We start from the raw sequence: 23,923 nt of genomic DNA, 5'->3' as shown, positions 1-23,923 counted from the left end.
GTCTTACTTGCCATGCTTGCTTGCTTTGTTTGGTGAAGTTTTGACAAATACGTAATTTCTCATGATGTAAAATGTCACATAATTTCTCTTTTTTGCAAATTTTCATTTTTTAAGCAGGCAAAACATGTTCATAGTACAATGCAAAAGTAATCAGTTTACGAGTTTGTTTAGAAATTGTTTTTTGATAACTAAAAGAGCTTTTAGATTTTAAGAGTACTTGAAGTGATTTTTTCAAGAAACACTAATTATGTGATTCTTGAATGAAGCATTTTAAGTGATTTTCAAAAATTAACTTGCATTTTTACTTATAATTGGTTTCAAAAATATTTTCTTTATAATCGTTTTCGAGTACAATTTTTATTGCAGAATAAAAAAAAAAGTAAAAATCATAAGTAAAAAAGTCGAAAAACAGTACGGAATGGGATTTTTCATGCATCCCACGACAGCAGGAGACGAGCCGACACATGGCGCCTCGTTTCTCTGCCACTTAAGCAGCGCTGTCAAAGAACAAGATCCTCTACAACGCATGCACGTAGCACCGCTCCCAGTCAGAACCCGGAGGCGTCTGGTCAACTGAGTCCACCAATCCGGAGCTTGGTAAATCGACGTAAAAGCGAGTGGGTGACAGAGGAGAAAGCACATAGTTTCCGAACATAATTTATTCGACTTTACTCTAAACAAACAGCAGGGTTCGGGAGTAATTTAATTTTTCTGTGAGCTAGGGTTTTGAAAAGTTGGGAAAGTTGAGGAAGATCAGTGGTGGGAGGTATATGGCGGAGCTGTCGATGGAATCGCTGCCGTTGGGGTTTCGGTTCAGGCCGACGGACGAGGAGCTCATCAACCACTACCTCCGGCTGAAGATCAACGGCCATGATTCCGAGGTCCAAGTCATCCCGGAAATCGATGTCTGCAGATGGGAGCCCTGGGATTTGCCAAGTAATTGTTTTTCTCTCTCTCTCTCCCTCTCTCTCTCTCTCTCTCTTCCCCTCTCTCCATTTTTTGGGGGGTTTTGAATTCGAATTTATAGTCGTTGTTTGTTTATTTCTGAATAAGAATATTTGGTTGGCTGGATTGAGAATTTTTCCTTTATTCCATACATCACCAATGAATAAATCCTCCTTATTGCTATGTGGATTCCTTGCGTAATTCCACTGTAATTGTGATAATTATAAATAATAATTCAATCTTTTAATTACCCATCTCGAATATTGTTCTAAGCTTGAAGTTTTTAGCTGTAAGTAGTGAATTTTTAATCTGACTGAGCTGAGCTATTAATGGTAATTTTAAACAATATTACGAAATTTGGAATACCCAACTCGAATATAGTAGTAAAGCTTGAAGCTTGAAGCTTGTAGCCTGTAGCTGTCCATAGTGTCAATTGCGGTGTGCTTGCGCAGAACTATCGGTGATAAAGTCAGATGATCAAGAGTGGTTCTTCTTCTGCCCCCGCGATAGGAAGTACCCAAATGGCCATCGGTCCAATAGAGCAACTGATGCTGGATACTGGAAGGCCACGGGGAAGGACCGGACCATCAAGTCCCGCCAGTGCAAGTTTGCCACTAACAGCAATGGCCAAGTTGGAATGAAGAAGACCTTGGTTTTCTACAGAGGCCGTGCCCCCAAGGGCGAGCGTACCAGCTGGATCATGCACGAGTATCGTGCTACTCAGAAGGAACTCGATGGGACTGCTCCCAGCCAGGTACTCCCTCTGCTTAATGCTTTTGCCTTATTCACCCATTCTTCGCATGTATATACGTGGAGATGATGCACATTTTGAAACTTATCTGTCCTGGAACTGATAAATAATCCGTACTAGTTCTGAATAATGTTTAAATGACTCTGATACAGGGTGCCTTTGTTCTCTGTCGCTTGTTCCATAAACCAGAAGAGAAGGCTGATGAACCAAAGCATGACGAAGTTGAACAAACTGGTCTATCTCCTACCACAACTAAGTCTTCTCCTGATGAGTCCTCAGATATAGTTCAGGAAACAGCTACATCAGAGATGCAAGGTGAAAAGCAGTCAGAAGGTATCATGAGGTGGTTGACTGATAAGTCTGACAAAGTGACCCCTGATGCTTTTTGTCAGCTACCTGTTGACAGTTTTATGGCCTCTGATATGGAAGATCATGGAGCAGTAGAAACAGGAATCCAGGTAAGATGTCCATGATATGTTTTGTTTTTGTCACGTTCAGTATTGTACTGCTAAATTTATACAAAAGTTTACAGATATTAACAACTGGTGAGGAAACATTTTGATCTTCGTGGTTCTCAACTGTAGGGGCATCTGACAATGGAAGAAAATCCGGCATTCTATGAGTCTTTGGGCGGCCTGGACGATAGCAAAGACTTCTCACCGTTGCATTCGCAGATTAATGCAGAGCTGGAACATTATGTGGGTTCACCTTTTACCAGTGACTTTGGCAATTATGATAATGTATTGCATTTTCAAGACGGCACATGTGAACGGGATGTACCCCTCAAGGAGTTGTTTGATGAGTTCAGCAATAGCCATTATGGGAGCTCCTGTGAGGAGTCAACTAGTCAGAAGAACTTGGTCGTTGGAAATGAGACTTATCTATCTGGTCATGCATGCACCACGCTGCCAGGAAACTCATGTTTCAATGGTGCATGGGGTAACACAGACGCCAAAATCGCCCAGGTATGGGTAAAATAAATAATTTCTTGTTTCTTGTAACCCCAATTTTGGAACTTCTTGGCTGTTCTCCTGTCTAGCGTGCTTTGTGTACTTCATGAAATTGAAATTCTAGAATTAATCTTTTGAAAATAATTCGTAGTATATTTAGAAATGAGGTCTAACTGTAACCTTTTGCTTTGTCCTTGTGCACCAGAATGATTTGCAAAGGAGAGCATCTGGCTTGTACAATGAGCAATTTGGCTCCGAGGATCTGCAGAACACCTCATTTGGTTATTGGCAAGCTAAAGCTCAAGCATCATTTGATGACCGAAAACCTAGAATGGGAAATATGACAGACAGTTATTTATCTCAATGCTCATTTGCTGAGCAGTTTCCTGTGAGTTCAGTCAATGATGTGTCCAATAGTTTGCATGGATCTACCGGTTGGAAGAATCTTGATAACCACAGCGGTGATGATGTTGGTGGAACTGGAATCAAGACTAGGGCTCGACATCCTCAACTACAACCGAATATAGATAACTTTGTAGATCAGGGCTCTGCTGCAAGAAGACTTCATTTATTAGTGGACCGTTCAGTTTGGTCAATTACCAACGGCAATGAGAGCGATGAAAACTACAGCACGGAAGAAGATGAAGTCCAATCAATTATTGCAGAGGTAAGGGCGTCCTTGTGAAGCTAACTTAATAATTCTTGTCAAATGCATTTATCTAATTTTACACTGATTGTTTCATGCAGACTAGAGAGGATATACAGCAGAGCCCTACTTCTGATGAACAGGAGGAAGAGCATGCGATATTCAGCAACAAAGAAGAATGGTCCAGTACGAATAATTCTATTAACCATGGCTTTGATCCTGATGGTAGAAGTGGAATCATGATTAGGACTCGCCAGCCTCAACAACGATCAAATTCAGACAGTTCTGTAACTCAGGACACTGCTCATAGAAGAATCGGTTTGCAGATGAATATTTCATACGGGTCCATTGCCGATAGTAACGTGAGAGAGACAGATTACGGGGGAGAAGATGAAGTAGAATCTGCTAATACTGAGGTAAGGGTCCTTGGGACACTACATTAGTATCTCTGCTGTTGCTTCTTATGCATTTTCAAACTTTACTCTATTTGTTCCATACAGGCTAGAGAAGCTATACAGCAGAGTCTGGCCTCTGATGAACATGAGAAAGAGCATGCGGAAATCAACGATAAGGAAGACTTGGCCACTATGAAGAATTCCGTCAACTATGATTCCAATGTTGTAGGTAGATCCGGAATCAAGATGAAGGCCCCCGAGCCTCAACAACCATTAAGTTCAGGTGATTCTGCAACTCAGGCCCCTGCTTCTAGAAGAATCCGTTTGCAGATGAGTACTTCACCTCGGTCAGTTGTTGATAGCAATGTGAGAGATACAACCCCTGCTGAAGAAGATAATGTGCAGTCAACTATTTATGAGGTAAGGATGGTCAACGAAGCCAACATAAGCATTGTATATACATATGTTCGGTGTTCCCATCAAATTCTAAGCGAGCAATATTGTCCCTTGCAGGTCAAGGAAGCCACGGAGAAGATTTCTAATTTCGATGAGCAGGAAGCAGAGTCCCGTCTTTTGAAGTCAGACATGGGCAGGAAAATTACCGATGGCTCACCAACAGAACTGGTTGATGAGAAGAGGGCTGCTGAAGAAGCCCCAATAACGTTGAGGTTAAGGACGGGAAGGGACGGTGCATCACCCAGCAGCCATATGGGGCTGTCAGTGTCTTCGAAGGAACTGCCCAAACACCACGGCCTGAGTCCTACATTTGTTATTTTGGTTGGTATTCCTTTAGCCGTAACCCTGTTCATAGCATTTAGTGGGATTTGGATGACATTTAGATCTTGACGTTGCACGGAGGAAGCCATTGACGATAGGCATAGGCGCTTCGTTCCACGATGTGTTTCAGTTGAAACGGGTTATTAGGCTTGTAAATTGCGTTCTCATATAATCGTGCGGATGTAACCTTAGATGAGATAAATAATGACAGTTTGTAGTTTGATTTAGTCTGTTTCCAGACAACTCTGTTTTTCTAGAGTTTAGTTGGCTTAGTTTTCACTGGAAACATAACATAGATCTGACGTGGCTATTATATTTAGGGCTGGTTCGGTATGGGATACCGAACTGAAAATGACATACCAAATCCCGAACCGAAAATTTTCGGGACGAGAATAAGAGGACCGATCCCAAACCGAAACTTCGGGATTCCCGAATTTCGGTATTCCCAAAAAAATTTCGGTATTTCGGGATTTCCCGAAACCGAACTTGCATTGAAATCCAAATCAACTAATTGAAATCGAAAACATTCAAACCTGCATGAAAAACCCAAAATGAAATCAGAGAAGTGACAGTGAATCAGTGAAGATTGATGGGAGATAGAGAGACAGAGTGAAGAGATAGTTCGTCCTCCTCCTGACCCGAGCCCCTAATTCGAAACCCTAAGCCCCAATTCGAAACCCTAATTTGAAACCCCACATAGAGAATCAATGGAGAGAATCGAAGGTGGGGATGAAGCCGTGATGTGTGGTGGTGGCCAGAGGGGAGAAAGTTCGTCAGAGTGAGACTGTGAGAGGGTGGTGGCTGCTAGGCTTCGAATTCGAGAAGGAGAGACAGAGAGAATCTAAGAGGCCAAAGATAAGAAATGAGAGAGAGTGAGTATGGATGTGTCGGCTTGGGTTTGAATTGAGTTGAAGGAATGTTTTGGTGGCTTCGCCTTTCTAGGTTGCAAAGCAGACAGCACCCATGTGCTTTGATAAAACTTCAAGCGCCAGGCACACAATCAGATCCTTATCCCCACACTTAAGTTATTCTAATAATATAAATAGGCCATATACATATATTCCAACATATATATAACAATAGGGTTTAAAGTTCGGTTCGGGATGGGAATACCGAACAATTTTAAGTGTGAGACCGAATCCCATACCGAAAAATTCGGGATCGGTTTGGTTTCGGTATCAAAATTTTCGGGATTTTCAGTATGGTTTTTTTTCGGTTTGGTTTCGGTATGGTTTGGGATTTTCGGTATTTTTTTTCACCCCTAGTTATATTTGTGTCATTTGGCAAAAAAATAATTTTTTAATACATTTAAAAATAATTAATTAAAGAAAAATTATTAAAAAATAAAAAACCAAACCCTTAAACCTAAAACCCATCTTCCCCAACCTTCGTCCCGCCCCTCACCATAACCTTCCTCTCACTCTCCCCTCTCTCTGTTTTCCTAATTTATTTTTCATTTTTTGCGATTTTTTAAATTTTTATCTGAGCTGTTGAACTCGCGGGGATAGTCGGAGATTTTGCTTTTAGGTCCCTGGAATTTCGTTAATCTGCGAGGGATTAGGGTTTTTGGAGGATGAGATTTGAATGGGATTTTGAGTTTCTGCAATGGTACCTGCTGTGTCGACGACATTGAACCCCAAAGCCACGTCCCAAGGAGGAGGTCGTCCTCAAAACGGCACCGTAAGGCCGCCTCTTTTGCCTTCGGAATCCAACAATGGCGTCGCTGTTCCTCGCCGCCCCAAAGCTCGGGAGGTCACTTCTCGGTACATGTCCTCCTCCTCCTCCTCGCCGACAGAGTAGCAGCTGTGGCCTGCGAGGTTGCGGCAACCAAATAGTATGAGTAGGAGCTTGGATTGTACGGATGAGAGGAAGAGGGTGAGTGGATCTGGGGCCAATGTGGTTAGGGCATGACGTTGATGGGAGATTGAGGTCGAATTCTTACAATTTAGGTTCAGTGAAGGCTACTGAGGGGAGGTGGGGTGGGGTGGGATCGCTGGGGTTTTGGTGGTGAAGGTCGGGGAGGTGAAGAGGAGGAGAGGGAGAAGGTGTTCGTGGGGGGGGGGGGGGGGGGGGGGTTATGGGGGAAGGATTTGGATCCTCGTGGATCGTTGGAATTTTATCTAACCTCTATAATTATTATAATTTTAAAGAAACCTGTTTGTTAAAAATCCAACGATCCAAGATAATGGGTCAGGAGCATCTTCTCCATTAGCTCAGGAGAGGATCCAAATCCATGGGGGAAGATGGGTTCTGGATTTGTTTTTTTTTTTTTTGTTTTTTTGGGTTTGTTTAAATAAATAGGGTAAATTACTATAATATTTTAAATATATAAAAAATTATTTTTTTGGTTATATGGATAATTACATCAGCACAAATGTAGATCATATATTTGCCACGTCATTACTTAACATTTTATTTAACGGATTAGAAAGATCCTATATTTACCACGTCATTACTTAACGGTTTATTTAACGGATTTTCTAATAAATGTATGAAATTGAAATAAAATGATAAGTAAATGTATAAAATTGAAATGTTTTAAAGATGTAAGAAATTGAAATCAACTTTAAACCTAAGAGGATAAAATGTAATTTACCCTATTATTAACTTTGCACAATATGGAACTGGATCCTCTCCTGAGCTTAGGATGGGGATCCTTCTAAGCAGCTCATTCAGATTGTTGAAATTTGATTCAATGACTTCAAACAATGAACTCTTCTAAAAATTTTAATAATTACAACCGTTAAATTAAGTTTGAACGATCTGGATGAGCTATTCAAAAAGATGCTATTCTGAGCTCATGAGATGATCTAGTTCCGCGCAATATAACGGTGAACTCATATGTGCAAATTGCAGGGCGTGGCAAGGAGAACACGTAACAAAGGATAAAAATTGAGAAAAGGTTACCAGTGAGTGACGTCCATCTTTTGTTCTCTGCTTTCTTCCATTTTCTTTAAAAATTGGGTGAAAAAATAGCCCAGATAAATCCGAACCCTGAACCTCCAACGAGTCATCTCGTGTCAACCTCCACGTGGCAGCCAAGTAGCAAAGCACACTGAAAAAACTAGAAGGTTCCTGATATAGTGGAGATATTTTTTAATGTGATTAGAACACGGAATAATATATTATGTATTATTATATAAATAATGAAATGTGTGTTTAAAAAGTTAATAAGTTAAAACGTAAAATTTCTTACTATTTATATAAAAATAAGTAATGTATCATCCGTGTTTCGGTTAGAATGAAAATTTTCTGAATATAGTGGGGTACCGTGGGGGCGCCGTTGTTAATGCTCAATCCAAAACCCCAAAACCGAACCATACGAGATCACATGTCCTTCCACATAAATCCACTTCCCACCACCTGCTTTCACATGTTATGTATTTCTATAAATATACAAAACCCTAAAATCTAGAGAGAGAAAGAGAAGGGATAAGGTGAGGAATTTCTACTTTCAAAAGCTTGTGTCTTTGATTTGTATTTGATGCTATAGTTATTGGGTTTTTGGAGTTATTAATTGGGTAAGCCAGAAAATTCGAAAAAGATGATTATGGTGGCGGTGCTGGCGGAGCTGATGGAGGAGTACACGGTGTTGCTGGCGAGGGTTTTGGAGCATTTGTTTTATTCCGCGCCTTTTCCGAGGAGGGTTCGGTTTCTGATCCTCAGGAATCTTCCGTTTGCTTCTTCCTACCCGCATCATCCTCCTCCACCTCTGGTTGGAGCCCCTGCCGCTTAAACCATTCAAGAACAAGGCTTCTTTCTTGTTTAGCATATAAGGGTTCCTCGGTTAATTTTCTTTTTCTTTTTCTTTTTCTTTTTCTAATGTTCTTTACGGAAATCTGATTTTGTGTAAATATTTGGAGTTATTTTAACAACGTTGGCGTAAATTTGATTGCTTGTTGATGGATAGATGAATGGCAACTGTGCTTTGGTCGGATTGTTCTGTAAGGTATGCAAACGTATGAGATGCACTGATATTTGAACAGTTGGATCTGAACTGTTAAAATCTTGGCTTTTGAGAAAATTGTGGTTAACCCACTAAATTGATCAGTGATGACGGGTGTGTGGAAAAGAACCGCGTAGAAGGCCACCTAATTTTTAGGTAGAGAAATGCAAAGTAGAATTTTGGAAAAATGGGGCTCGTTGAATTCTTTATTACCTTAAGTTTTTCAGTAAAATAATTTATAATATGAATATGAAAATTTACTTGTGAAATGACAGAGTTTAGAGATTCTTGTTTCATTTTTAGGGGTACTTCTTCCATTATTATCATTGTCAACCTAGTCACATCACATCATTATGATAACCCTTATACTTATACTATTATATTTTTTGTTGGTTTTTTAACTAAAATAGTCCATGAGATTTGCATAGCACATCATTTTGGTCCATGAGATTGAAAATCAATAGAAATTGTCCCTGAGATTGTCCACCATCTATTATTTTGGTCATTCCGTTAAAAACTTCGTTAAGTGTCCTAGAGCTCTTGATCGGAAGTTTGGACAATTTTTAAAGTTTCGTAACTCAATCGTTTCTTAACAAATTCGTTCCATAATATATCAAAATGAAGATAGGAAAGTGTTGAACAAGATTATACTTATTTGGAAGCCTAATGGTTACCGAAGATGGCTGGAAAATAGCCTAAAAGGTAATTGGTTCGTAGGAAAACTGAAAAACTCGCCGGAAACTGGGTAAACTTTAAACGTTCATGACTTCTTTAATACTCAACAAAATCCAGTTATTCGAAAACGAAAATCATAATTCTCAACGAGACTAAGAGAATGGTACCTTTATCGATGGCTAATTCGTTGTGGTTTAGTCGTCAATAAAGGTACATTTCTCTTTGTAACGTCGAGAAATATGATTTTTATTTTTGAATCACTCGATTTTGTTGAGTATTGAAGAAGTTATGAACGTTTAAATTTTACCCAGTTTTCAGCGAGTTTTGTAGTTTTCTCGCAGACTAGTCACCTTTCAGACTATTTTCCAGCCATCTCCGGGAATCATGGGGCTTCCAAATAGGTATAATCTTGTTCTACACTTTCCTATCTTCATTTTGATATATTATGGGTCGAATTTGATTAAGAAACGATTGAGTGACGAAGCTTCGAAAATTGCTCAAACTTTCGACCAAGAGCTCTGGGACACTTAATAGAGTTTTTAATGGAATGACCAAAATAATGGATGATGGACAATCTCATGGACCATTTCTATTGATTTTCAATCTCAGGAACCAAAGTGATGTGTTATGCAAATCTCATGGACCATTTTAGCTAAAAGCCTATTTTGTTTTAGGGAATTCATGGACAATCATTCTAAAAATGACAAGCCAATTCAGTTATCCCTAAAAAGAGTTCTAGTATTCAACTTCAAGTCCACGACTAACTGGGACACATCCGTTTGACCAAGCAACCATAAGGTGAATTACCTTTCAACTTGGGCCACGAAAAATAGTTAGAGTCCATTAACCCTAGTCCAGCTGCACATGACTTGGGCACCAAGTTAGGTCTAAACCTTTGTGTTTCAAGTGAGGTTTTCTTTTCGAACCTAGCTTCTCTGCCTTCCCACTTCTCATACACTCTTATCCCTTCCTATTTTATGCGGTCACAGTTAAGTCACGTCAATATTTTATAATGATTTTTTTTATAGAGATAATAAGACAAAAAGCAATAGTAATATAAAATGTTGACGTGGGTTAACCGTGTGTATAGAAAGTGGGAGGGTAGAGAAGCCAGGTCCTTTCTTTTATGTATTAACAGTTGACCTCAGAGCATGCATAATTTTGCTAGGGAGCGGTTTTCTCTTTTCTGTATTAATAGTTTTGTTGACCAAAAGAAGAGTCCATAATAAAGCTTTGGAAAATAGTAGTTAGTGTTTTTTTTTTTGAACAAATGATATTAAGGAAATGGGGTGGGTTTAACTTCATAATGGGCTAGCAATAATGTGGTTTAAATTCGCCTTTAGCGAGAATCGAACTTAAGACCTCACACTTAGAAATGAAGACGAATACTATTAGACTGTAATACTAAGTGGCAAAACAGTAGTTAGTGTGAAAACAAAACATTTCCTTCTCATTTAGTGAATTTCAGAAGGTACAATGTCCTATATTTTCGGCAAATGTTTTTTTTTTTTTTTGGTTAATCAAAAGATTTTGTCAAATTAGATGTTAGATGTAAGATGTTAAATATTTTCGACAAATGTTAGAGAGACTATTTTTTTAGACTACAATTATAAATCATCTTATGTTGTTAAACTTTGAGTCGGTGCAATGGCACTAATCAAAATTGATACTCTCTCTAAAGAAATTTTAACCAAACAATGTTATCTATACTAAGAGGGTGGTGCACTAGTAGAAAAAACACTTTGCGCGACGTAGGTACCTTCGTCGTGCAAAGTCCAAGGGCGTCACGCAAAGTATTTATTTGGAAAAAACAATTATTATAAAAATTACCGAAAATGTGACTTTCCTCCTTTCAAATTCAATTTTTTTTAACATCCCCCACAATAATATATTTTTCTAACAAAAACCCACAATAATATTTTTTTTTCATATATATCAGTCAATTTCTTAAGTATTATAAGTACGAAATAAATAAATTAAAATATATTTAGTAAATATATATACCATTGAACTTCATGGGAAAAGCATCGTATGAAATTAACTAGTTTCAAAGATCCAACCGTCAAAGTTGTTTGTATATGCTTTGAGATCGCATCAGCCAAAAATCGCAAAAAACAAACATATAGAGATCAAGTAACGGGACAAAACTTTTCAACGATTATAAACGAAAAAACACGATTTAACGGTTAATTGAACTCCGATTTTGATGATTTTTTACAGCTATACTCCTTAATCCTATATGAATACAATAAACTAATTCGATCGTCAATTTAAAATATTAACACAAGTGGTTACCACAATATCTTATGTTATACTTAATGACAATATAAATAAACTTCAAATGTTAGTGAATCTAATGTTTTGATGTGATACGCATTGTACAAAACTAGTTTCAACGATCCAACCATCAAAGTTGTTTGTATATGCTTCGAAATCATGTACGCCAAAAATCGGAAAAAAAAAACATATAGAGATCAAGTAACGGGACAAAACTTTTCGACGATTATAAACAAAAAAACACGATTTAACGGTTAATTTAACTCCGATTTTGATGATTTTTTACAGCTACACTCCTTAATCCTATATGAATACAATAAACTAATTCGATCGTCAATTTAAAATATTGACACAAGTGGATACCACAATATCTTATGATATACTTAATGACAATATAAATAAACTTCAAATGTTAGTGAATCTAATGTTTTGATGTGATACGCATTGTACGAAACTAGTTTCAACAATCCAACCATCAAAGTTGTTTGTATATGCTTCGAGATCATATACGCCAAAAATCGCAAAAAACAAACATATAAAGATCAAGTAAGATCAAGTAACGGGACAAAACTTTTCAACGATTATAAACGAAAAAGCACGATTGAATGGTTAATTTAACTCTGATTTTGATGATTTTTTTACAACTACACTCCTTAATCCTATATGAATACAATAAACTAATTTGATCGTCAATTTAAAATATTGACACAAGTGGATACCACAAAATCTTATGTTATACTGAATGAAAGTATAAATAAACTCCAAGTGTTAGCGAATCTAATGTTTTGATGTGATACGCATTGTACAAAACTAGTTTGAACGATTTAACCATCAAAGTTGTTTGTATATGCTTCGAGATCATGTACGCCAAAAATCGCAAAAAACATTCATATATCAAGGTTTGGGATGTTAATTAGACCATCTCCGATCAAAGGGAATTTGGTCAATATTAACCTTGAAATTGAACAAAATAATCTCCAACCAAAGAGCTTTTACAAATGGGCGTATTCGGGGCTCAAATCAGCCCCTAGAAGGCCTAAAAAGTGCCACCCCCAAGCAGTTAGGCATTTCTTTTTGAGCTTGTTAGTTATTGACATGGTGAAAAGGTACTTGGGCATACTAAAAAGTACGTGATAAAAATATAGAGAGAGTAAGATTTAGCCAATAAGATTGAAGACGGAAAATTTAAAGATTTTGTGGTATATACTTTATGTTGAATATATTTTGTGTTTGAAAATTTATAAAATTAGTTTTTTATTATTCCTTAAAAAATTATATTTTTGAGGCCTATGTAGCCCTCCATAGTTGGAGATTGCCTTAATTAGTAGTATATCCGATTCAAGTTTTCGTTATTAGTAATACTGTTTAGTGCTTGGAGTAGAATGTCAGGAGGTTTGTGAAGGCCGGTCAAACAAAGACATGGAATAAGAACCTCTTGAAGGAGGAAATAGAGGAGAGGCTAAGAGATTTGAGATGATGCTACTTGAAAGAGTAACATTTCGATGATGTGAAAAAGTTCCAATTGATCATCTACAAGAGTCGAGCTTAACACATTTTACTTAAAACAAATATTTGCAAGTAGATTTCATATACCAGAATATATTCAACATAAATTATATAACACAAAATCTTCAAAAACAAAATAATGTATTTATTTTGTACTCATAAGCCAAAAAAAAAAAAACTTGCGCGACGTAGGTACATGCGTCACGCAAAATAGCTTTGAGCAAGTTTTTTTTTTTTTTTTTTTTTTTTTGGGCTTATGAGTACAAAATAAATACTTTATTTTGTTTTTGAAGATTTTGTGTTATATACTTTATGTTGAATATATTTTGTGTTTGAAAATATATAAATTTAGTTTGTTATTATTCCTTAAAAAATTATATTTTTTTGAGGCCTATGTAGCCCTCCATAGTTGGAGATTGCCTTAATTAGTAGTGTATCCAATTAAAGTTTTCGTTATTACAGTAATACTGTTTGGTGATTGGAGTGGAATGTCAGGAGGTTTGTGAAGGCCGGTCAAACAAAGGTATGGAATAAGAACCTCTTCAGGGAGGAAATAGAGGAGAGGCTAAGATTTGAGATGACGCTACTTGAAAGAGTAACATTTCAATGACGTGAAAAAGTTCCAATTGATCATCTACAAGAGTCGAGCTTAACACATCTTACTTAAAACAAATATTTGCAAGTAGATTTCATATACCAGAATACATTCAACATAAATTATATAACACAAAATCTTCAAAAACAAAATAAAGTATTTATTTTGTACTCATAAGCTAAAAAAAAAAAAAACTTGTGCGATGTAGGTACATGTGTCGTGCAAAATATCTTTGCGTGACGTAGATACACCTGCATTGCGCAAAATAGCTTTGCGCGACGCATGTACCTACGTCGAGCAAGTTTTTTTTTTTTTTGGGCTGATGAGTACAAAATAAATACTTTATTTTGTTTTTGAAGTTGTTTTGTTATATACTTTATGTTGAATATATTTTGTGTTTGAAAATATATAAATTTAGTTTGTTATTATTCCTTAAAAAATTATATTTTTTTGAGGCCTATGAAGCCCTCCATAGTTGGAGATTGCCTTAATTAGTAGTGTATCCTATTAAAGTTTTCGTTATTACAGTAATACTGTTTGGTGATTGGAGTGGAATGTCAGGAGGTTTGTGAAGGCCGGTCAAACAAAGGTATGGAATAAGAACCTCTTCAGGGAGGAAATAGAGGAGATGCTAAGATTTGAGATGACGCTACTTGAAAGAGTAACATTTCAATGACGTGAAAAAGTTCCAATTGGTCATCTACAATAGTCGAGCTTAACACATCTTACTTAAAAAAGAAAAAGGTAATGAAAGAAAAGAAAAAAAAAATACTTGCGCGATGTAGGTACACGTGTGTCACGCAAAATAGCTCAAGTTATCTACCAAGTTAACTTAAGCTATTTATTGAATACTTAGAACGACTCAAGTTATCTACCAAGCTTGTACATTTTAAGCTCGCTCAAGCTCGACTCATATAATTAAAAAGCAATTCAAAAATATGTAAATTCATTACACCCTGATAAATAAGAAATGTGATTGTTTGAAATGCCCTCTCTTGGAAGCTAATCAGGTACAAAACGCATTACTGCAAGATGGCTCTTTGCAGTCACAATTGAGAGTTCTCGTACTTTAGAAAGTTGTTTGTCATTTTATCACTTAAAACGTATGAAGAATATTTTTCACTAAATTATTCTCATTTAGCGTGCAAATGAAATCACAAGTGCTCAACTATCTGTAAATAGTACCATATTCTATAAAATTAGAATCATTACAAAAAAAGCTAGCAAACATTCCATTACCTGTAACTTTGGAGTAGTGAATTCACCAAATAACTTGACATGGAATATGTGTACATCAAATGGGCGATATGTGACAAGTATATATTCTTGATAGACATCCATCACCATTAGTTTAGCCAGCAATGGTTTTTGACAAAGTAGCGAGCTCTAATCAAGATGATATCTTGGATAGAAAAGCAATTCGTAACTGAAATTTTACATCAGACCATTATAAATATCCCACAGTACATAATAAAACAACTAAAAAAATAATCCACACTGGTTCCATATCTCACACCCTTCTCTCTTTCTACTCCGGCTCTCTACTCTAACTACCAGTTTTTTATTCTTCAAGTGCACATAACGAATTACTTAAACCCCACAAGATTTGGAAAAGCAAGGCACCGCACTCTTCATTGCACATACTTCATAACAAACACCTTATCAATAAGTTTGCAAGTACAGATGAAATTCACACCGAAATGTTCTTGTATAGTGAAAACAATGACAAAAGTAGGCAACTTTAATTGGAGCAGAAATTTCACAAACACATAATCAACATAAAAGTTTAAATTTTGACATTACTCTAGCAAACAGCACAAAGGCAATAAGCTATCTATCTTCAAAAGCCTCCCATCCCTGATTTAGAGACATCAGTCATCCAAAAATCTCAAAAACATTTTCCCATCTTGAAAAGACAAACAAATGCCACAATCACATATGAAGTTCAAAGCTCAAACAAATAAATGGACAACATAACAAAGTTGCCGAAAAGTTTCCAGATCTACATTGTCGTTATCAGGCAGGAAATTCACATTTTACAACATATCAGAAAACTATTGCATACCTGACATACAGGTTCCCCCCACTCTCACTGGGTAATCCCCTGTAGCTCTTATAACTGCCACAACCTACGTGCAGCATCAAACGAAAATCATAAACAAAAGATAACAAAATTCACAAGAAAAGACGATTTCAGTTACCAATAAAATCCAAGCAGTTGTAACTAAGGCAACATTTCCCACTGCATCGAGCCCAAAACACAAATATTAGGCCTAATATTTTCATTAAATATAGACTAGTTTAACTATGTCGAATAAATTCCAAAAAAGTCCCATTCTTTTCCCCAGCCTTCTCAGCAAACAAACAATCATCTAGGTTCAGGTAAAGGGACAAAAAACTACCTGCAACAAAACACTCAAACTTACGAAAATTCAAAACAACCTATATATCCTGTTGCAGTCACCTATCACTGAAAGCTTGAGTCCTAGTTTACATATCAAAACCCACAATTAAGCAGTATTGAAAAAAGCTAATTAACTGATTGCAATGCAAGTTTACAACGAACAAGGACTTACCTCACCACGATCACGAGGATGGTTATACTGGCACCGACCACCGTATCCAAAGAACCCGGTTCGCATGTAGTAGACACAGTTGGGCACGCCGGGTCTCTCTGGGTACGATTCGCTGCTCGTCAGCCCCAATTGCCACATTTGCTCTACAATTCCCCCGCAAACCAGAACAAAACCCCAATCACAACCCCACATTACCAAACCAAACACAAAACCCTAGAAACCCCAGATTACGAAATTAGCACAAATCGAGCTCAAACGAAGCGAAATTAAAACGCCGAGCAAGTAAAGGAGCCAGAGATCCAATGATGAGGATGATGGAGCCAGGGTGGCCAGCAGAAACCCAACCGGATATTGAACAACAGGCATATCAACGAGAGATGAAGCTGAGAGGTTGTACCTCATGGTCTGCACTCGATGGTCAAATTTGCATGTAAATCCAAACTTGCACTGACCATTTTGTAGGTAGAATGTACACGGTTGCACTCCCTGTCCAAACACGATGGTTAATTTTCTCCATAGAATATGACATTGTTTAACTAATTAATGAAATATACGCAATTCACCACATATATGTTAAAATGCTCAAAATAATCGACACGGGCACAAAAAGGCACGACATCTAACATTAAAAATCTAAAAACGTCTGTTGCTTCACGATAATACTTTTGTTACAAAGTGGCTAACCAAATTTAAATAATAAAACAAAAAATGTGAAGAAGAAGACTGAACTTGCAAGACCAGGTAAAGAAAAGCAACCCTACATTAGAGGGGAAAGATATCTCAAAGAATGAGGGCAATAGCAATTCTATCAACGATGAACAAACATTTTCTCAAAAAACAGCATCTCAAAACAACACAAATTCTGTAACATTTTTCCCCAATTTTTCCATCAGACCATTATAGATATGGAGAGAGGGTAGCGTGAGAATGTGTTCGGAGATGACCTGGAGAAAACGACGACGTCGAGACTGTTGAGGATCCAGATGGCTCTGATGCTGCAACCTCCGGTCATGGCTTCTCTAAGCAACTGATTATCCGACAGAAGACAACGTCTCACACCTCTGCGGGTTCCGGAAATGTTAAATCTTCAACTCGCTGTTTTAAATTCCATTACTACGGCGTCGTTTCAATCTAGTTATTTAAAGGAAAAAGAAAGGGAAAATATTCTTGATCAGTATCTTCAGACTGCACAACAAGCAATCGTTCATCACCATATATCACTTGACGAACGTATGTAAATTCAAACAAGAACTACAAACAAGACAGTAAAAGTTTCAAATATGTAAATTCAGATTCTTTCTTCAAAAATGTTCACTATAGGGAAGAAACACTACAATATTCTACAAGAACAGTTAATGCAATAAATTGGAGAAAACCATGGTTAAAGCATATTTCCCCAGAAGGGCAACAACTTCAAAATTGGTGGATAATATAAGAATTCTCAACATATTAATGTAGAGAAGTATCATCAGAACATCCTACTATCTGTCAACATCATCTTGATATTTGGTTCTATGAAAGTGAAACAGAATATGATTAAACAATAAACATGTACCTAATGAACCTATATCCGTGTACTTGTCACTGAAGGCATACACATCCACCTCTATCTGGAACTTGGTAAATTCCGCAGCCATCTGCTTGTAGAAAGGATCCCCTAGTAGTCTTAGTGGATGCTCTTTATCAGAGCCATAGACACGAAGATCATCTCCACACAACTTTAAGCGACCAACACCAAGAGATGGCAGTGTGTTTTGAAAAATTAACAATTTCCCCCCAAGGTTGGTCTGCAAAAGCACACACGTGGACATAAGTTAATGCAAAGTAAATGCACAACCAGACTCTTGGAACTGCATAATGAAGTACTAAATAGTCAATTACTTAAGGAATACATAACTTAACACACTGCTTTTATAATTGGTGATAAATTTTATCCAAAGGTAAAATTAAAATTGCTATTTGTGAAGAAGCTCACACTCCATAAGCATAAGCGAGGCTTTAAGAGCTGGACCAAAAGCAGACTCCACATTCACGTTGTCTTGAAACATAGACTCCGCTACGCTTCTTGATTCAGATAGATTAACAAGAAGATCATCTGGCAATGGAACAAATACATCATCCAGATCTGAGACCACCATCATTTGAGGCTGAGTCAAAGATAAATGCACATAAAACTCACAGGATCTCAGCACAAATGTTGGTAGTCGGACAAAAAAAAAAAAAAAAAAAAAAAAAAAACAAATTATGTTAACACTTAAGCGTGATAACAGAAAACACATACCTTCAAAGCATGATCGGATGGTTTGGGCCATAACCTGCAAAGAGGTCATCCATAAATTTCAATAATTCCAACAGAGAGGTAAACGGACCTTTGGTAGTAGGTAATCAAAGATATAATAAAAACAACTCAAATGAAAAGAGATCACAACCTTCCATGAGACTAACATAAAACATAAAACTTACATGATATCTTTATCTTTATAGAATGGAGACGATCAGACGATTTGTTGGGAATATTAGTGTGGGTAGATAAGAAGCGGTGTTAAACCCTCAGCCTCCTGCTTTTGCCTTTACAAGTTTATATTAATCCTCATCCGAACTACAATAATAACTCTCACTATCCTCACTACTATCATTTCCGGATTCCCATTCGTCCTCATCTTCGTTTGCCTCTTTTGGTGCATTGTATTGAGGCAAATCACCAAGGTCAATTGATATTTCGAATTCGGGTACTCCAAGTATGTTAAACGGTTCTTGGACAATATTAGTATCTTGGAGTGTTTCTTCACTAATTTCTATCGAAGATGATAACTGTTGGTCAGCGACGTCGTCGTTGTCATCATGATCTAGTTCCGGAATATCATATAGCCCTCTTCGCTCAATCTTCTGAACAACTTTCCAACCATTGCCGGCTTTAGGGTCGTCTAGATAGAATATTTGTTTCACCATAGCTGCCAAAATGTATGGGTCTTCATCGTACCAATGTCTCGTACTGTTTACTGATAGTAAACCATGATCTCACTTAACACTCGTTCGGTTATGTGGGTTTGTATCAAACCAAAGGCACTTAAATAGTATCACTTGACACCTGTATTTGTAAACCAATTGTACTACACTAGTTAGTTTGCCATAAAAATTAATGTCTTCACTGTCGCCTGCACCCGGGACATGAACACCACTATTTTGAGTAGACAACTTGTCATCACGTGTTGCCCCCAAGAACTTGATCTCGTTTACATGACAACCCGAGAACAATTCAACGTGAAGCGGTCATCTCGCCAAGTTATATAATTCTTCATCGTAAGAGGGTGAATTCAATTCCTTCAATTTGTTCATCTAATATAACATATACAAAAAGTTAACATGTTAGTGTAACCAAATTTAAAGAAAGGCATGAACAAGTTGGAAAATATGCTCAATTTAAACCACATACAACTTACATGTGCGTGAAACCACGAAGGAAACAAGTCACGGTGCTTCTTGGCATATAAATGTGAAGGATGTTCCCGCTTCATCAACTGTTCATGCTCTTCAAGGTATGGCAAAGCCTCCTCACAATTGTTGAGTATGAACCAATGCGTTACCTCCATGTCATTTTTGGTAAACGATTCGCCTTTTACAGGCTCACCAAATGGTCGCGCAATTTGGGCAAAAACAGACAGTTTCTCTTTTCTGACACCACCGTCATTATTGCGTTGAGGACGATTGAAAGCTGTCTCAACATCTTCAAGATACATTGCACAAAAAGTTAGTGACTCATATGCGACCCATGCCTCCACCAGTGATCCTTCGGGCTTTGCCCTGTTTCGAACACATTTTTTCAACTCACCAATATATCTGCACAAATAAAAGGTATGCTACAAATTATTCAAAGCGTTCGTTGATCATGAATCTATTATATATATATATATATACACGCTTAATTAAGTACCTTTCTATTGGATACATCAATCGACAGTTCACTGGTCCTGCAAGCAATGCCTCATCTGGCAAGTGAATCATCACGTGAATCATACTTGTAAAGAAAGCTGGGGGAAATATCTGTTCGAATTTGCATAAGACGTTCACAATGTCGTCTTGCAATTGTTTAACATCCGACTTTCGCAAACACATTGCTGTCAACTGCGAAAAAAATCTCGACAACAACACGATTGGTTTCACCACATCAAGAGGCAATAAGTGTCGAATACCAACCAAAAGAAGGCGTTGAAGTATCACATGACAATCATGACTCTTCATGTTTGAAAATTTACACCCCTTCACGTTTACACAACGCGAGATATTGGAAGCATACCCATCTGGAAACTTTACAGAAGAAATAAAGTTGAAAAACTCTTTCTTCCCATTCGGCTTAACTGTAAAAAAAGGATGGCCTTTCTTCAATGTACCACCGACTCTCTGCATCCACAAGGATGACCTAATGCCCATTCGTTCCAAATCGAGGTGAGCTTCGATTGTGTCCTTCGTTTTTTCTTCAATGTCTAGAATTGTCCCGACCAAAGTATCAAACACATTTTTCTCAATATGCATAACATCTAGGTTGTGTCTCAATTTTAACTTTGACCAGTACGGGAGCTCAAATAACATACTCTTGTGCGTTCAGTTTAGATGTGTAGTTGGTCTGGGCGTACAGACCCTTTTGCCCAAATGACCAAATTCCAAATGATTTAACTGATCCAAAATCTCATCTCCGGACCATTCTCTTGGTCTTAGCCGAGTCTCTTTTGTGCCGTGGAAGGCTTTATCATTCTGACGCCACTCGTTGTCCCAAGGGAGCCATCTACGATGACCAAGATAACAAACTTTTCTCGCATGCCAAGACGATGTTACGTTTTCCTTGCATATTGGACATGCCAAATAACCCTTAGTCATCCACCCAGAAACCATTGCATACGCTGGAAAATTGTTTACTGTTCACATCACTGCCGCTCGCATGGTGAACATCTGCCCAGTATACTTATCGTATGTACGAACACCGTTTTCCCATAAATCTTTTAGCTTATCAACCAACGGCCGCAAATAAACATCAATGGACTTTCCTAGATCTTCGCTCATTATTAGAGTCAACATCATGTATTCTTTTTTCATGCACTTCCAAGGCGGCAGATTATAAGGAAACACGACGACCGGCCAAGTGCTGTGGTTTTGGTTTAAAACCCCAAACGGATTAAATCCGTCGGTGGCAAGTCCCAATCTGACGTTGCGTGGGTCAGCTGCAAAATCAGGGTACATCCGATCGAATTCTTTCCATGCCTCTCCATCAGCAAGATGCCTCATAACATCGTCATTTACCCGTCTTTCTTTATGCCATCTCATGTCGGTTGCCGTATGCATCAACATGTACAATCATTGCAACCTAGGCTTCAATGGAAGATAACGCATTACTTTTTGTGGAATCTTGATCTTTCTATTCTGTGATGTCATTTTAAACCTCGGCTCATTGCAGATAGGGCATTTATCCAACTGTTTGTTCTCCTTATAAAACAATATACAATTATTTACACATGCGTGAATTTTTTCATACCCCAATCCGAGACCTTTCAACACTTTTTGGGCATTTTTTTGATCTTCAGGTAAACAATTCTCCTTTGGAAGCATCCTCTTGATAACTCCCAAAAAGTAATCAAAACACTTGTTTGACAAACGAAACTTGATCTTGCCATGCATCAACTCCACAATTGCTGAGAGCACCAAAAAGTTCTCGCAACCCGGATATAATTCTTGCTTGGCATTTTTCAATAGTTTTTCATAGTTTTTAAATTCCTCACTGTCCATGGTTGGACGACCGTCATCTCCCCTTTCCTGATTGGTGTTGCTCAAGGCATATGGATAAACGTCATTTACAATATTCATAACTTGTTCACTAGGATCCACATTAGATTCAATAGTCTCCACTTGTGTCACGTATGAAGACGAAGTTTGGTCTAATAATTCTCCATGATGATACCAAGTAGTATAGGTTTCCATCATCCCATTTCTTACTAAATGAAATCGAACATTTTCAAATGTCTCCCACATTGAGTTATTACACCTTCTACATGGACATCGGATATGAGTTGAACCTGGGTTGTGTCTAGTTGCGAATTCAGTGAACTTATCTATTCCATCCAAGTACTCAACATCACATTTATTATGATTATGTATCCACTGTATGTCCATTTTGTCTGCAATCCCAATAAAAGTACAAGAGTTACAACAACTTCAACTACTGTATTGTCACCTTATTCCTCCGGTAAGGGCCCTATCCCATTCAAGAATGCACAGTTATGTGTCGTAATTTATGATTCCAATGGATTAAATTTCGACGTGGGCTAATTTCGGCAGCATCTCCTTACAGTTCTTCAAGTGCACGTTGTAGATACATAATATCCACCGTGTACTCAAAGAACAACAGGAAATGTTACCAAAATTTCCACTATCGAAACCTAATCCGTGAACCGCAAACTACAACATATAACTATGCATTCCCAAACTGTCCATAAAATGGGACAATTCAAGAATTAATTGGACCGCAGTCATGCTTTTGCATCCATACACGAAATCCAACTAATTCTCAAACGGGAAACTAAGCTTTTCTTGAAAAAACTGTACAAAGTTAAGTAGTATTAATTTCGTACAACACAAAACAATTTTGTACGTGATGTACACAAATTTGTGCATACAAATAAATTAAATCACAATAATTACTAAAGCTAAATAAAATAGATAAAATTAATAAAGATCAATTACAAATTCAATCCCAAAAAACTCCAACGTGACCGAAAAAGGGCATAGCACGCAGGCAAAGGTACACAATAACAAGTATAAGGAATCTGAAGTTGCTCAAAAATTGGTGTTCATATGTGATCAGGGGAAATAATATAGCTATAGAAAATAGGTTAAAATGAAAACCAAACTCTTGACCGAAATTTTAGATCTTTACAATCTTCCTTAAAATATTGCTTTTGCTTTTATTTTTTTATGGTAATTGTAAAAATTTCCTATCCATGAGGATTAAAAGCTCCTTTGCACCATTAATAGATTTAGTAAATCTTCATAGAGGGCATGATATGATATGTTATAAACTGTAAAGATAAAAGGATTGTTCATAAATTTCCAAAGAGTGTCCTGTTTGTCGACCCTTCTTGTTTCATATATCGAACTAGACAACTATTGTATAATGTCAGTTTTGATTTATCAGTAGTCCAGTGATCATTTCATTTGATTCAAATTGTTTGTTCATGTAATGGTATTCGACAGGTAGATTTCCTTGAGGGACACTAATATGTGTCATATGTGTGATTTTCTTGTTGGTGAAGATGCGAAGGCCTAAAGGACGACAAACTTTGATACCCTTAAATCCCGCATAGGCTATGACTGGGTAGATTTATATCCATTATTATTTGTGCCTTTTGTGAATAAGCTTTTAGCTGTTTAGTGGTTGCCTAGTTTTATTTGTTTCTGTGCATTATGTGTTGCAGGGCCTTAAGTATGTCATGCTATTGTTTTTTGTTTAATTGAGTTACGCAAACTCAAAAGAGCCCATTATTTGCAATCACGTTAATTTTCAAGACTTTTTCAAGTCAATTTAATTTATGATGATTTGAAGTAAACGTCATTTTAATTTCCATTGTTGGTAGATTCGCAAAAGACATGTATGATTGTATTAGGCTATAAAATGAAAAGTTGTCCCTTCGTTCAATTTCACGTTTTTGCTCACGTTTTAATCTCTCTTCCTTGCGTTGCCTCTCACGCATCAACCTCTCTTTTCTTTTTGTCTCTCACTCTTGTTTTTCCATTTCCTTTCTCATTCTATAAACAGAACAATCAAAATATCAGCATATTAATTGCTAAGCTTAAGAAACAATTGTTTAGGACTTAAAAATAGAACCTTTCTCCTCAGAA

At 37.2% G+C, this 23,923-nt stretch overlaps 3 protein-coding genes across 3 annotated transcripts; 2 read left to right on the top strand and 1 right to left on the bottom strand.

The window, feature by feature from the left end:
* Window positions 1-306: 306 nt before the first annotated feature.
* Window positions 307-4,691, top strand: LOC103424418 (NAC domain-containing protein 14-like). The gene is made up of 8 exons (XM_008362500.4): window positions 307-936; window positions 1,398-1,699; window positions 1,849-2,154; window positions 2,281-2,661; window positions 2,852-3,313; window positions 3,394-3,708; window positions 3,793-4,107; window positions 4,201-4,691. Exons 1-8 carry the CDS (start codon window positions 771-773, stop codon window positions 4,531-4,533), a joined length of 2,580 nt encoding a protein of 859 aa, XP_008360722.1. The 5' UTR covers window positions 307-770; the 3' UTR covers window positions 4,534-4,691.
* Window positions 4,692-7,798: 3,107 nt separating this feature from the next.
* Window positions 7,799-8,351, top strand: LOC103424417 (uncharacterized). Its single transcript, XM_008362499.4, has one exon. The coding sequence runs from the start codon at window positions 8,009-8,011 to the stop codon at window positions 8,198-8,200; it is 192 nt and encodes a 63-aa protein (XP_008360721.1). The 5' UTR covers window positions 7,799-8,008; the 3' UTR covers window positions 8,201-8,351.
* A 13,034-nt stretch (window positions 8,352-21,385) lies between these two features.
* Window positions 21,386-22,198, bottom strand: LOC108173693 (uncharacterized). The gene has a single exon (XM_017333240.2). It carries the CDS (start codon window positions 22,196-22,198, stop codon window positions 21,386-21,388), a length of 813 nt encoding a protein of 270 aa, XP_017188729.2.
* Window positions 22,199-23,923: the final 1,725 nt, after the last annotated feature.

Source organism: Malus domestica, chromosome 14, assembly GCF_042453785.1.
Source record: "Malus domestica chromosome 14, GDT2T_hap1".
NCBI lineage: Eukaryota > Viridiplantae > Streptophyta > Magnoliopsida > Rosales > Rosaceae > Malus > Malus domestica.
Note: the sequence above shows the minus strand (reverse complement) of the source record. Positions and strands in the feature narration are given on the sequence as shown.

What these genes read in the sequence shown, in the direction of transcription:
- LOC103424417 (XM_008362499.4), top strand. Translation starts at nt 8,009, where the DNA reads ATGATTATGGTGGCGGTGCTGGCGGAGCTGATGGAGGAGTACACGGTG.
- LOC103424418 (XM_008362500.4), top strand. Translation starts at nt 771, where the DNA reads ATGGCGGAGCTGTCGATGGAATCGCTGCCGTTGGGGTTTCGGTTCAGG. An exon ending in ATGGGACTGCTCCCAGCCAG is followed by an intron (nt 1,700 to 1,848) that starts GTACTCCCTCTG and finishes ACTCTGATACAG; the next exon opens with GGTGCCTTTGTTCTCTGTCG. An exon ending in TAGAATCTGCTAATACTGAG is followed by an intron (nt 3,709 to 3,792) that starts GTAAGGGTCCTT and finishes TGTTCCATACAG; the next exon opens with GCTAGAGAAGCTATACAGCA.
- LOC108173693 (XM_017333240.2), bottom strand. Translation starts at nt 22,198, where the DNA reads ATGGACATACAGTGGATACATAATCATAATAAATGTGATGTTGAGTAC.